The 14,121-nt window shown below is 34.8% G+C and overlaps 1 protein-coding gene across 1 annotated transcript in view; it reads left to right on the top strand.

Annotated features, from left to right (window-relative positions):
* Positions 1-14,121, top strand: part of TBC1D22A (TBC1 domain family member 22A) — a 191,380-nt gene that overhangs the window by 140,865 nt on the left and 36,394 nt on the right. The window contains exon 12 of the mRNA XM_009289079.1: positions 12,381-12,476. Coding sequence (XP_009287354.1) covers positions 12,381-12,476 — 96 coding nt within the window. The remainder of the gene's footprint in view (positions 1-12,380; positions 12,477-14,121) is intronic.

Raw genomic sequence — 14,121 nt, 5'->3', positions numbered from 1 at the left:
TCTGTTGGAAGCATCTCAAGATACTGGTACTGAAGACTCAGCCCTCTAAATGTCAACATAGATTAGTGGAGAGATGCTCACAAAAGCTGATGGAAAGAAAATGTTTATTGACAGCAGTAAGAGATTTGAGTAACTTAAACTTTAAACTCTGGTGATGTCATGTCAAATGTGAAAAACATGAAGCTGTACTGGTCACCTAAGGCTGTCAGTGTGGAAGAAGCTGTTGGAGAGCAAGGGCTTTTCAAGCTACTCAGCTGTGCTGTATCTGTGATGGAGTAAGGTTGTCCAGAAAAAAAACCCGTGTTATTGGTAATATTAGAATTAAAGTTGTATGCAGGTGGTAGTATCTTAAAATTTGCCTCACTTTCTGCCACTTTTTTTCTTCATTTACACTGCTATAGGATATTCTCATAGAAGCTTTTCTTAACAAAGAGGTTGCAATCTATATACTTAGGAAAGTGTTGATGATTAGTGTATGATACACCTCAGCTGGAGAAAAGTGTGAGAGTATTACTGCCTCATAATTGCTCAGGGCTCTTCTGGGTCAAGACAGATCTTTCAGTTCTCAGAGATAAGAGTAGTAGCATCAGAGTTAACCTCCAGAGAACCTTGTTAAAGCAGTGTGACAACTCTGCAGGTGTTGCCATTCTCACATAAGTCTTTTGTTTCATGCTGCTGTCTTCAATCAGTGATCTGATGTGAGGAATGATTATTAGTGCAGACCTTGACTTGTTTGTTCTGCTGTCCACCAGGTTTTGATCTTCAGCATTTTGAGAAGATTCAAATCAAAGAGCTTACCTTGATTCATTGTCCTGAGAGATATTTAAGTACTGAGCAAGCTGTGGCATCCATTGAGACATGTTGCATCTTCAGAATAGTAGTGTTATTCACAGGAAATATCTTTGTTGAAGCTAATAAAGTCAATTATATTTAGTGGATGTAGTTTCTCATTTTGATCAGAGTTCAGCAAAGCTGCACCCTGTCATCACTATTATTCTGTTTCTGTGCTAACCAGTTGGTGGATGGGAGTAGAAGTGGTCTGAAGAGTGTTTTTTTCATCAGCTTGGTGAGTCTTCTGTATTAACTGTTTAGGTAAGAAGCAGCTTATCTTATTCATCCGGACAAGATCAAGCTCCTGGCAATAGCTATCAAGTTTCTAATGAATTTAATTAAAATACATGCATTATTAACATTTCCAGCTGTGATATTGAGTGACTAGCAATTTTCAGATACTTGGAATGAGTAATGGTGTTGGCTTTTCAGTTGCTTTTGACATGAGCCCTTTTATAAACCTGCAGTTTTGCAGAATCACAGCTGTAGAGCCTATGTGCTGGACGTAGCTGAAGAGCAGCTGAATAATGTTTTCAGATGTTGTGCTTTTTCTTCTCTTTAATCAGTGAAGATGCTGCTGCATTCAGCAGCTGCCTAGTTTAGTTTCTGTGGCATTATTAGTATGTTAGTTTTAATAGAAGCTGAATGAAATGTAAAGCATGCAGGCCAAGGAATGTTGTTAAGCAGTCAGATGGTCACAAAAAGCTTGGTGAAATTACATCATTATCACGAGACAAGATTGAACATTCAGCCAAATTGCCATCCCTAAGTAGAGACTGATTGAGATAGTGTTGCTTTGCAAGGAAGCAGTATTTTCATGAGTAAGTGTTAAGATTTTTGCATGCCAGCAAGTGGAGGAAAATACCGGTTCCAAGTATTTCCTAGTCTCTAGAGGAATACTGGTGATCAGAAATTAAGGATTTTGCTGCTAGTGTGTAGAATGTAATGTGGTTTAATGATGATAGAAGGGGATGAAAAAAGCTAGTGGTGTATCTTGAGTATCTTTGTAATGGTTGTGCTAGAAACTTGGGTGGTGTTCTTGACTCTGTGTCATGACTTGACTCTGTCGTGACTAAGCTTGGAAAGATTAGCTTGGAAAACAGGAAAGGAAGGCAATAGCTCGTGCTTATTACTAAATACCTTTTTGGTGTTTCTGTTTCTGCTGTCCTATCCACTTATCTTCTTAGTCAACAAGACCACCTATTGGAAAACATGTGACCGAATGTGATACACATATTTGTTCATTCTTATTTCTTACGTTGTGTTCCTTGAAAGAAAGAAAAAATCATTGGAATGGTTTGCTTGAAAATTTAGTTGTTGTTATTATTCAGAAGAAATTAGGTCTTTCTTAGACTACACAGGGTTTTGGTATAAATGTCATTTCATCTTCAGAATCTAATAAGAAATCTTCACAAAACGTTTACATGTTACATTGATGTAATCATCCTTTCATTTTACGGATGTGGGAATTTGAGGATTGTAGAGTTTCTGTTCACCGGACAAGAATTCAGTAGTATCTTTGTTGGATTACTTAGTATACTTTACTCAAATAACCAGTAATATTCATTTAAGTGTTCCTTGCAATCAAAATACCAACTTTTGTCCAAAAAGGCACACACGTAAACCTCCATATCTGGAACTGACATATGTGGCCTAAAACATACTCAATGAGAGGATGTCTTTGAATTACATGTTGGCAGTGTGTTAGTGAGCATATTCTTGTTATTTGCTGAGAAGTTGGGATAAGCAACTATTAGTTTTTAATACTGTTATTTAGATGTTGGTTTTGTCTTTCAGAGAGACATATAAATGTGACATGTATTTGTACAGTTATTCAAATGATTTTTTCCAATTGTGAAGTGTTAAGCTAACACTTTTTACAGGTCTGCTTTGAATAATTAATTTAATAACTTTTATTAAAGCTAATAATATGATAATGCTAACGCCAATTAATCAAGCAATTTTACAACTATTATACAACTATTTCAGTATCTTTGAAATCCAGGAGCTAAAAGCTCTAGTGGTTGTCTTAAGCATGGATTATGTATTTCAGCAAAATGTGATAACCGATTAATATCTGCAGAAAAGGATATCATTGTGCTCTTTTTAATGAATTAACAATTTCATACAAAAATTCAGCCGTCCCATTGTTTAGAATAAAGGGATACATGTAAATGAGGCCAGTGCTGCAATTGTATTTAAACAATGCTGACAGTTCTTCTATTGTGTCCATTAATTAATTTCCCAGCATCAAGGTTCTCTGGGAATGAACTGCAAAAATAATTAAAATGATACATGAGGTAAATAGTTTAGAAATTCAAAAGGTGAAATAGGGAATTAGTTTAGTAAATATTAGTCATACTGCTTATTTGTGCTCATTTGCCTTTTAAAAGCAGGCTATTGAGGAAGTATGATCTGGTTTTGATTCAAGTGATCTGCTGAAGTTCTGCTCACAGGTGGAACAGTTGCCATATTCTTTTTTAATCAATGGTGCCTGTCCTTGTTTCAAATCAGTAGTCTGCTTAAAGCAGGTTAACATTTATGTAAAAATACTTTGCCTTACAGCAAAGTTCTTCAGAATTAAATCAGTTGCAGCATATTTTTACTAATAATTTTGTGTGTGCTTTGTAAGGTAAATCATATCTTTAAGTAGAATTCTGTGACTAAAAGCAGGTTTGGTTTTGGTGTTACAGAGCTTTGTTTTTTCCCACCACAGTTTTGGCCCACTAATTGGTGTCAAGTCACTACTTGAGAAAGAATTTAAATGTTCAAGTTCAAATTAAATTAGTGATTTCAGATAGAATGAATAGGGTCTTAATTAGAAGTAAACTTCAAAACAAATTTCTTTCCAGCTGGACAATCATGTCTGAATAATTGAAGCCCAGCTTTAAGCCTAGCTTAAAATAAAAGAAGTCTTTGCAGTAAGTGTTCTTTCTGTCATTGAATGTGGATGAAGCAAAGATGAGATTTAAATTTTGGTATCCCAAATGTGCATGCCTTTTGAAAACATTTTGTCTGGAGGTTTTCACTCAAATCTGCCATATAACCTATTAAAAAAGAAACAGCCTGCAGCTTTTAGAAAATGTTTTCTTCAACTTCACCTGTGCTGGGGAGGCCAACTAGTCTGTTGCTTTTGGTTTTATCCTCATCTTACTGCTCCTCAACCTTTCGATAACAACTCAGTCAGTACTTCCACAGCTTCTCTCATGCAAGAGGAGTTTTAAGTTACAGTGGGGGGGCATGTGAGAAAATTAAAGATGCAAAATGAATTTCCTGGGAAATAGCCAGAGGGTTAGACTTTTCAAGCATGTGTACATTTTTGAAAAGCCTGTTGCTAGTGTTATCTTCTCATATCCTCTTACAGCTTGTGTGATCTGACTGCCTAAGCCTTTTCCTGAGGACAATAGTTGGGACTACGGGGTGTAGGGAAGTGTATGCTTCAGCTTTATGCTCATGCAAGAAACAAAATACATTGTATGCTTGTGTTTCCTGCTCTTAGAGGAAGTAAAGGGCATAGTGATGCTCAGTGTTAATTACATAGAGATTCTCTACTTTAAGAAATTACACTGCGCCATGGCTTGGTAAGATAATTAGGTACCATATTAATGGCTCTAACCGAAATACTTTGTTCTTTAATACAATGACTGTGGCGAACAAAGGAAAATATAGCTGTAAGTAATCAACCACTTTCTAAAACCTAAACAGTGTAAATTATCCACTGTTATTGATGAGGATTTACAATGTTATGTGGTTGTTATTTGTTAATGCACCGAAACCAGCCTGGAGTAGTTCCATTAGTTCTTGCTGCTGGTTCTGCTGTTCTCATCTCCAAACAAGTTAGGAGTTTTTGATCTTAAATACTTACATGGAAGAAAAACTTGCAGAAAGTATTTTGTTTTTCTACTAGAGGAACCATAAATATGTATATTAGATTGGGGTTTTATATCTCATCCCTCACCATTATGTTGTTTGTTGAAAGCTAAAATCGCGGTGATTGATTATCACTGGTAGAATTCATGCTCACATTGCCACATCCCTGTTCTGGCCATGTTCTGCCTAGCCATAACTAGTAGGTAAAATGGAAGTTGTCTGCCTTCTGCTTTGTAGAAATTCAAAGCAGCAGATTAAGTAATATTTTCTCCAGTAAGTACAAAGAACAACTAATGGTCACTCTTCACTGCAGATGAGAAGAGGCTTATTAACATGGGAAATTACAGAAAAGAAATCAATAAGCTTTCTGACGGCTTCACTATGCATAATTCTTCCGTGTATATCTAGGTTCTTTTCAAAGTAATGTTGGAAATAAGTGTTGCAAAATGTAATTATTCTCCCTGTGTAGAGTTCAGTGTCACCTCACATTTGTATCGAAGGCATTCTCCAAGAAAACTGCCTTATTCCACTTTCTTCTGTAAATACCCAATTTGGCAAGAAAGGACTATAAGGGAGTTGCACAAGAAGCTCCATTCCTTTGCTAAGACCTAGCACCTTTCCTGTGTGTGAAGGTAATAAACCACCAGTTAAAAAATAAAATCAGGAGATAAATAACTATAAAAGAAAAACACATTTCAGTATTGGATGTGAAGGTACCTCATTGAGTGAGAATCCACTTGACATCCTAGTCATGATGAACTCTTTAAAAACTTTGTGATGAATTCTTTAAATGAACCAAATGAGAAATGCTGAATTTTTTTCACCACAGTTTAATTCTGGAAAAGCTAGGACAAGAAATTCGAATACACACTTAAAGTTAGTTATTTTTTTATTCTATTTGAATTGCCCATGTTAGCAAGTGAAGAGGACAGTAATTTAAACTACACAAGCTAATGTGGAAAGTTATATAAAAGATGCTTCTTAAAACTAAATGATTAATGGGAGAGTGGATAAATCAAGTAAATAGTAATTATCAACAACATCCATTTATGTTTGATATTGATTATAGTCTTACAATGAATTTTGCAGGCCATATGGAGCATTCTAACAGGGCAAAACATTGGTCCAAAAAAATTCCAGCAATGGTCTGTGTTCCTTGTGGCTGGGATTTCGCAGCAGAGCTTTATATCGCGAGTCATCTTTTGGGAACTGTTGCCAAGTTGTTGTTGACTAGATCAGAGAGACCAACTACTAAATTGTTAGGAAAACTGATCTTCACCTAGTTTTCAGTATAAATCTGCCAAATCTAATAGAACATTGTAAGATAAACAATTTTTGTGAACATTCCTAGCAGAAATAGGAAATGTGAACACGGTTCTTGTAAAGGTTTTTTAAAATAGCTCTTCTATAAGGGACTTACAATGAGCACTAAGGGTTGAGATAACAATTTTTGCATGGTGTTTTGGCTGTGCCAGGTACTTCCAGCTTGCTGTTATGACCTGAAAATGTTAGTTTCCATTACAGATTTTAAAGTGCTATGAAATGTATTTGGATCAGATTTGTTTTTAATGCAAAGATCAAACCAACCCATAAATTTTCATATTAATTGATGGATGTTTGCATTAGAAACAGCTACTTCTAGGCCTTACCTAGAAGTAAGGTTGGGTTTTGGTTTTGTTTTTTTTTAAGCATAAGTGATCCGACTTTGTTGCTGTGTTTATTGTCAGATTAGATTCAGCTTAGGCAAGTGGTGTTGGTCACTTACTGCTTTTAGGATCATCCCCTTGGGACTAGTCATGGTGAAACAAAAACAATGATAGAAGACAATCAAAAAATGTGCTAACTCAGCAAAAATAAATGTTTTTAATAGGTATTTTTATGTATAACTGTTAAATACTTATTAACATGTATCATGACTAAAATTTAAATTTTTAGCACCACAGAATAATCAAAATTTCATTATATAACTGACTAAAACTGACAGGCAGGAGAAGGTTATGATCCTACATGAGTAGGTAGGCTGCTGTGTACAATGAAAATAGTTGCAATCCTTGAAGTATTCTAGTATCTTGTAGAATGACAAGATTTAGGTGACTTCAATACAGTGTTCTCTAATCATAATATTCTTTCACCACAAGTAAATATGACATTTTAAGAAAGCGTTGTCACGATTTTTGTAGTGAGAAATCATACCTTGCAGAGCTTTAAAAGCCAGTGAACATATGCACCAGGTTGATGTAGCCTACTGAGATTGCTGAAAACAGTGAAGAAGGTTCTTCACTAAAGGTTATTAAAGAAAAAACACAGCTGTGGAATTAAAGGGAATGCCCTTGTATGGATAGTAACTGTCTGAAAGATAGACAACAGATGGTAGAAATAAGCAGGCAGGTTTCAAAATAAAAGGAAATCACATGTAATTCTTTGTGATGAGGCTTTAGTTATTTCTGCTGAAGTGATTGGAAAAGGGATACAGGAGTGAGACAACAAAGTTTGCTGCCAACACTGTTATTCAGAGTAGTAAAGGTGAGAGGTTGACAGCAAGGAGTTGCAGGACTTCATGTTGCTGTAAACAACCAGGCAGTAAGTAACAGGTGAAATTCCACATGAACAAATATAAAGTGATATTGTGCATGTGTGTTTGGAATAATCCTAACTTTACCTGTACAACTATGTGGTTCAAGTTAGCTTTCTGCACTCAAGCACCAGAGGAAAATATCAGCTCAGTAACAGTCAAGAAAGAAAAAGAAAAAAAATTCAAAGGCTTGGAATTACTGGGAAAGGAAAGGAGAACAAAATATCATTATGCAGCTATATGAGTTATGTTCTCTCAACGTCTTACATGCTGTATATGGTTTGGACTCTATTTCAAAAACAGAAAAGTATAGGAAAGGATGCTTAAGAAGGCTGAGCAAAAATGGTGGAACCGGTATATGAGGAATGGTGGAATAGACCAAAAATTTCTAGTCAGTGAAAGAAAAGGAAAGATGGAGGGACTGAAGAAAGTGAATAGGAAGTGATTGTTCATACTGTCTTTCAATGAGGTAACTGAACAGCTTTGGATAAAGCTAGCAGGCGTCGGGTTTAAAACAGACATGCTATATAACACACACTTGCATTTTGGAATTCTTTTGCCATAGGACTTTGTGATTACCAAAAAAGCTTACAGCTGCAAAAAGCTTTGGGCAGATAACTGAAGATAAATGCATTAACAGCTATTAAATGGGCATATTCTACAGCTTGTGTAAGGACATCTCTGAGCACGAAAGATGGAAGAATATTCTGGGGAGGTACTGGTATATACAGTTGTCTGCTGTTGGTCATTCCTGGTGGCAGGATAGTTACCCTGATGGACCCCTCCATGGTTTGCTCGTGCTGTGTTGCTTCTCAGACTGGAACTCTGAGTCTCAGTTTTGACAGTGGGTTGAGTCTGTCCCTAGGAAATTGGAGCTCCTGGCTGATGGAAGAAGCAAATCTTGGAGGAGCAGCCAACATATTCCACTTTACAAGATGATCCTGCACTGGCTTCCTTCTCTTCTTCTGCCATGGATTGCTTGGATATTTTTGGGAAAACTACTTAAACCTCTTTACAGCTAAACTATCTGCTCTCTGAAATACAGTAAAAACTGAGTTGCTTAAAGTTGCTTTATTAATCTGTAATCATAAAGTGTTTGGAAGTCCTTATGTCTGAACCATTATTTGTGTGTGAAATGTGGTGGTTTAATACCTAACCCTGGCACAATTTCATAGCTTTAATCATTCTGAGTACTTCAAAAATAATCAGGTATTGTATATACTCTATCAACAAATACAATACCATGAGATATTACCCTCCCTAAATGATGAAGTATCCAGGATATGGGAGGCAGGTTAGACTAATTGTTGACTAGACATTAATCAGTGTAGTCATACAACAAAATTTGCATTCTTTCAGTGATTGTCTAATTCAAGAGGTTTGGGGAGTACAGTATAAAGAATGTACTTTCATTTCAGCTGCAGCGGAGATCCAGCATTTGCAGGGCAATGAGATATTTGTGATGTTAACAATCTAAATGATTTTTATTGATAATGACAGATGGTTCTTAGATAATGTGCTCTGAGTCGTCTGTAATATGTTCAGAATAAGTCTTCTGGAAGGTTGTACATCTGTCTTGAGATCTTTTGCTAAAATATTTAAATCAAGGTCATTGTTTATATTTGATTTAAAATAGCTTTTAGCTGGTAGTCTGCATTTCTGTACATTTAGAGATCAAACTGTTTGTAACTGAAAAAGCTATAAATGGAAAAGTATAATAGGTAGCAGGTGTTAGAAAAGGCAATTATGCATTAGGTGTTTCACTCAATTTCCAAAACTGTCTAAAACTATCCATTGGAAATACTTTGTAGCCTAGACTTATCTCTAAAGCATGATGAATTTTTAAATCTATAGGGGGATATGCATTTTTTCTCTAATGAATTGCATATTTAAACCTATTTGGTTTCATTTAAAAGAGCTGAAGAAAATTGTATTGAAAAACCCAAAAAGGTTGAACAGAAAAATCTCAAGAAAAAAGTACAGGTCCTTATATCCTTCCAGATATTTTTTCTGCAATTCCTCAAAAACATTTTCAATTTCCAGTATTGCAGTTCTGGGGTTTTTTGCTTTTATTTTTTTTTTTTTTTAAACCACTTATGTTGACTTTCTGGCTATGGAAGAATTTTCTTTGTGATGTGATAATAAAATGAATTCTTGGGCTTAAAATGAGAATCTTAGGTTATTATCAGAAAAAAGAATACTCTGATGATCTAATTTGACTACCTATGTCATATTGTTTTGTGAGTCAATGTAAGAGAGAGCAAAATAAACAATTTTGCCCACAGCTACTGCAAATTGACTTTGAAAGTTAAAATGCTGCTTTCAGATATTTTTCTTTAATCCTGCCCCCTTCTCCCCTATGCTTTTCAAGAACTTTTATAATGTTGGAGGAGTGAGGAGGAGAAAGGAGGATTAGAATATATTAATACCAAACCAAGTTCCTTTCAGTTCCCTCTTGCTCATGTCATGTAATTAAAGAAACGTAAACTTTTATTATATTCAGGTAGAATAACAAATAATCCAATACATGAAATAACCTGATTAATAATTATTATTTTGAATGAAATTTTCCTGCCTACAGACTATTCAGTCTTCCTACTTCTTCATCTGCAAAAATAGTCTTCCTCTTTCTTAATCTACCTTCAGCAGTATTTCTGTACTTTTCTTTATCTGTTCAGCAATCTCAGTCCAGCTTTATTTGCCTCCATCTCATAACCATCATTTTTCTTCTTCCCTGCTTTCCTGTTTGATTGCAAATGCTCGGGCTGGTGCCATGCTCTTCAGTTACCCATTCTTTGAAGTAGGTCTAAACACAGATGATAGTTCACCTGGTAAAGGTGAACTGAGCTGGTTCTTACTATGCCAGAAAGTCTTCACTGGTGACAGCACATACTTTAGAGTGGGCTTCTTGAAAATGTGTTGGTGTTTTCTTGTACAGACTTAGTCTTAAACACAGTCTATTTCGTTGGACATTACTACCCTGTTTGCCTTCCAAATTTGAAGAAAGGTTGTCACTTTTATGAGATTACGTTTGTATTCCAAAACAATAGAAACTTTTCATGTATGATTAAAGGCTACTACTTGAAAGGACATTTTTAAAATTCATATTAAAAGTGAGAAATTGGTTGCAGTTCAGTGCTGAGAAAAAATAGACCACAAGTACTGTTTCCATACTTAATTTTTAAAATTTTAAAATACCTTTTCTCATTTTAGAGATGAAAATGTTATAAAAGTTTATCAAATTTAAAAAAAATAATGCATGTTCTGTAAATTTATTTACACAATAAAGTAGGAAGAGGGTTGTTTTCTTAGAATTGGCTTTTTGCATTTTTTGAGAGTTGTTTTTTAGATTTGTGTTTTAGATTGTTTAAATATTGCCAAAATAGTATCTGATATAAGTGGTAGCAGCACTTTCCTTACAAGCATGTCTTCTGGAGATACCATTTTATGCTTTTATATATGTTAACTTTCCATCCCAAGACAAATGCCAACGCTAAAGTAAAAGACGTGGATTTTTCAGGAGGATGGTAGCAAGTACATGATTCTGTAAAAATTTAATATTGTAAATTGGACTTTACTTTGATTTTTCTGATTAAGACAAACTCTAGAGAGAAGTCTAGTTAAAATTACCATATGCTTTGTCTGTCCTGGGATTTTATAATGTTATTCAAGTCATGTTATTAAAGAAAAGTGTTTTCCTAGAGTAGGAAAAATATCACAGGATCTTATGATCAGAATCTTCCTTTTCTGGTTCCAAAATTAACTAATTCCTATTTTCAGTTCCAACTACACTTTTAAACTTAAAACTTCCCTGCAAATAATTGGCATTATCTGTTTTCTTGACTCTTACTGATTTGGTGGACAGGACGATCTCTAGTTTCTGCAGCTGCTAACATGGTGTTTGTACCAACCCCTTGCAGTACGCTATGCACTTCTATCAGTCAAGGGTAGAGGAAAAGGAAAAGTGGTAGGAGGAGAATATTTTTCCTTCTCCACTTGTGATAGCAGTGCGGTTACTTTATTGCACTGTTATGAATGTTATGTGGAATATTTTAAATACCGTGCTCTTCTAGGTTAAATAGCAATAAAATAGATATTTTACCATGTTGTTTTACATAAGTTGTTTCCGTTCACTTTACTTGAGCAGAACACTGTATTTTTTGAAATATTAAACTGCAATTTTGAAATGACCAGTAGAGAATATGAAAAAAATTTGCTATACTTCTAAAGCACTACAATTCGATCTTATAAATTATTTAGATATCAGCATTTAAGTATCCCTACATTTGTCAGATTATGTAGCTTAATTTTATAATAATTATTATTTTTAAATGTTATTTTAATGAGATTTTACATAGCATTAGGTCACAGTCATCACATTGATAATTAAATATGATAATTATTTTTTCAGTTCTTAGTGGTATAGAAAATAAAATCTAAGATTAATTTGGTAATACAAGAAAACTTAGTGAAGTCTTTTAAAAGTAGGATCACAAATTTTTCTAAACTCTTAGGTATACTTATAAAATCTTACTTTATAAAACTCCCCCTAGAAATTGACTGAATCTGCTGACTTGAACTAGAACAGAATGCTGCAGATCTGAATACAAATCTGAGTTGTAAATGTTTTGTGTTACAAGAAGTAGATTTTTTTCGTTTAGTAAAACCCTCTAATTCAGTCAAATATAGACCGAGTTGTATATTTTTTAAATGCTTAATAATTTCCTATAGCAGAATTTATAATGAAAAAGCTACTAGTATCAAATGAAACTACACCATTCATTCACACCACAATATTGAGCTAGACAGTGCAGTATTTCATGCCAGATATAAGCTAATGGATAACATCAGAAATGGAAGAAACACATCTGTAAAGAATGAATTTAAATAGGAGAAATGTATACCTCACCTTAATTCCTGTTACAGATAATAGCTATGAATAGGTTTGGCATAGATGAAATGCATACATGTTTGTGATACAAAGAGAGAGAGGTTTAGCTGACATTTGTAGTTAGTAGTGAATGCCATAAAAATACACTTGGGGTATATGGTGATCAAACGTATTATTTGTGTATTGACATGATGATTTATTTCTATTTTTTTCTAGTCTGAACCAGAGGGGTTTTCTCACTTCCACTTGTATGTCTGTGCTGCCTTCCTTGTCAGATGGAGGAAAGAGATCCTGGAAGAGAAAGATTTTCAAGTAAGTGAAGGGGATATTTTTCAAGCGCAGGGTGGTATTTATTAAATTTAGCTTCCTAGAGTTACTTGGGGATGAATTTATGACAAAATAGTAGCAGTTGCAACAAGACTGACAGTGTCTGGCTGTTTGTCAGAGTTGCTCCAAAACTGTTAGACCTGAAGTGATGGACTATAAGCAGTAGGAGATGTATTTTCTTTGTTCACTCTGGAAAAATGCTGTTTTAACTGAGACAGACTTTGAGAAGATGATTTCTGGAGATACAAGTAAAGCCTTGGTTTTTCACAAAGAGATTTTCTGAAAAGGTAACTGGATTTTTTTTTAATCTTAAATGCATGACTGGAGTTATTTATTTATAATCTCTCATCTGTGTAATATAACAGCACACTCTAACAAGGTGATGTTCATTCTTTCAAAAAAGCCAGGCAAGCAGTCTTTTAAAATAAGGAGCCTGCTTTTCAGTGGGAAATAAAAGGACTGTAAGAGTATTTACTTCAGGTCCCTACATTTCAAAACCTTACATTTTTCCAGCAAAGAGCATATCGGGGAGTTGTTTGGAATGGGATTTGAATATGGTAAATAGGAGAATCATTTGCATACCCCTGTAGAAGTTCAGTTATGTTTGTGAATTGGAGAGAGTTCACTTTCATGGAAATATTTTATATTGAATTTTACCCTATGATACACATGCAACGCCTGAAAGGCGTTAAAGTCCTGTTTATAGGCTGACTGTAAACAAACCATGCTGCAAAGCCCACACCATTGCCTGCCCCGAGGAAATGGCCCATTAACAGCTTATTTTCTCTGCAGCTGACTGAACTCTGTTGCCCTGTACAAATGAACCATTGTGTAAATTTGTGTATCACTTCAATTTATTTTATCTTTCTTCATAAAATGATTTATTCAGAGCACTTTAACTGTCGTTGCCTGTCTTTGCAATAAATAAATGCCTAAGGGCACAACATAACAACTTTAATTTATACTACCTGCTAACACTCAGGTTTTCTCAATTTATGGTATTTTGTCAAAAACAACTTTAATGTTGGCAGCCATGCCTCTCAACTACAATTGTTCACTGTTAATCCTTCCTATTAAATTTTTCCTGTTGATTTCCAGCACCAAAGTTCAGAATTTTCCCCTCTCTACTGAATCTATTACAACTATGTTTAAAGTAAATAATCCCAAGATATAGTACTATGAAGATTTGTTTTGTTCTCCTTACATATGTTCAGATTTGTTTAGTTATTTAATAATTAAGGTATTTCTTTGTGGTTTAATTTCTTTATAGGCTATGTAAACTAGCCTATAAAGCACATAAATCAGGAACACACTGGAACACATTTATCAGACTGCTTTAGCTTGCTTACAACATAGAAATGCAATTAGTAATTTTGAGGATCTGTACACTAGTGCTAGTTTTATCACTATGTCGTGGTTTAACCCCAGATGGCAACTAAGTACCACACAGCCACTCACTCACCCTTCCCCCCTCTGCCAGTGGGATGGGGGAGAGAATCGGGGGGGGAGTAAAACCCATGGGTTGAGATAAAGACAGTTTAATAGGACAGAAAAGGAAAAAAAAATAATAATAATGATAAAAGAGTATACAAAATAAGTGATGCACAATGCAATTGCTCAACCCGCTGAC

The sequence above is a fragment of the Aptenodytes forsteri genome, unplaced genomic scaffold, assembly GCF_000699145.1.
Source record: "Aptenodytes forsteri isolate BGI_AS27 unplaced genomic scaffold, ASM69914v1 Scaffold137, whole genome shotgun sequence".
Taxonomy (NCBI): domain Eukaryota; kingdom Metazoa; phylum Chordata; class Aves; order Sphenisciformes; family Spheniscidae; genus Aptenodytes; species Aptenodytes forsteri.
The sequence above is the reverse complement of the archived record's forward strand: the minus strand, read 5'-3'. Positions and strand labels throughout refer to the sequence as shown.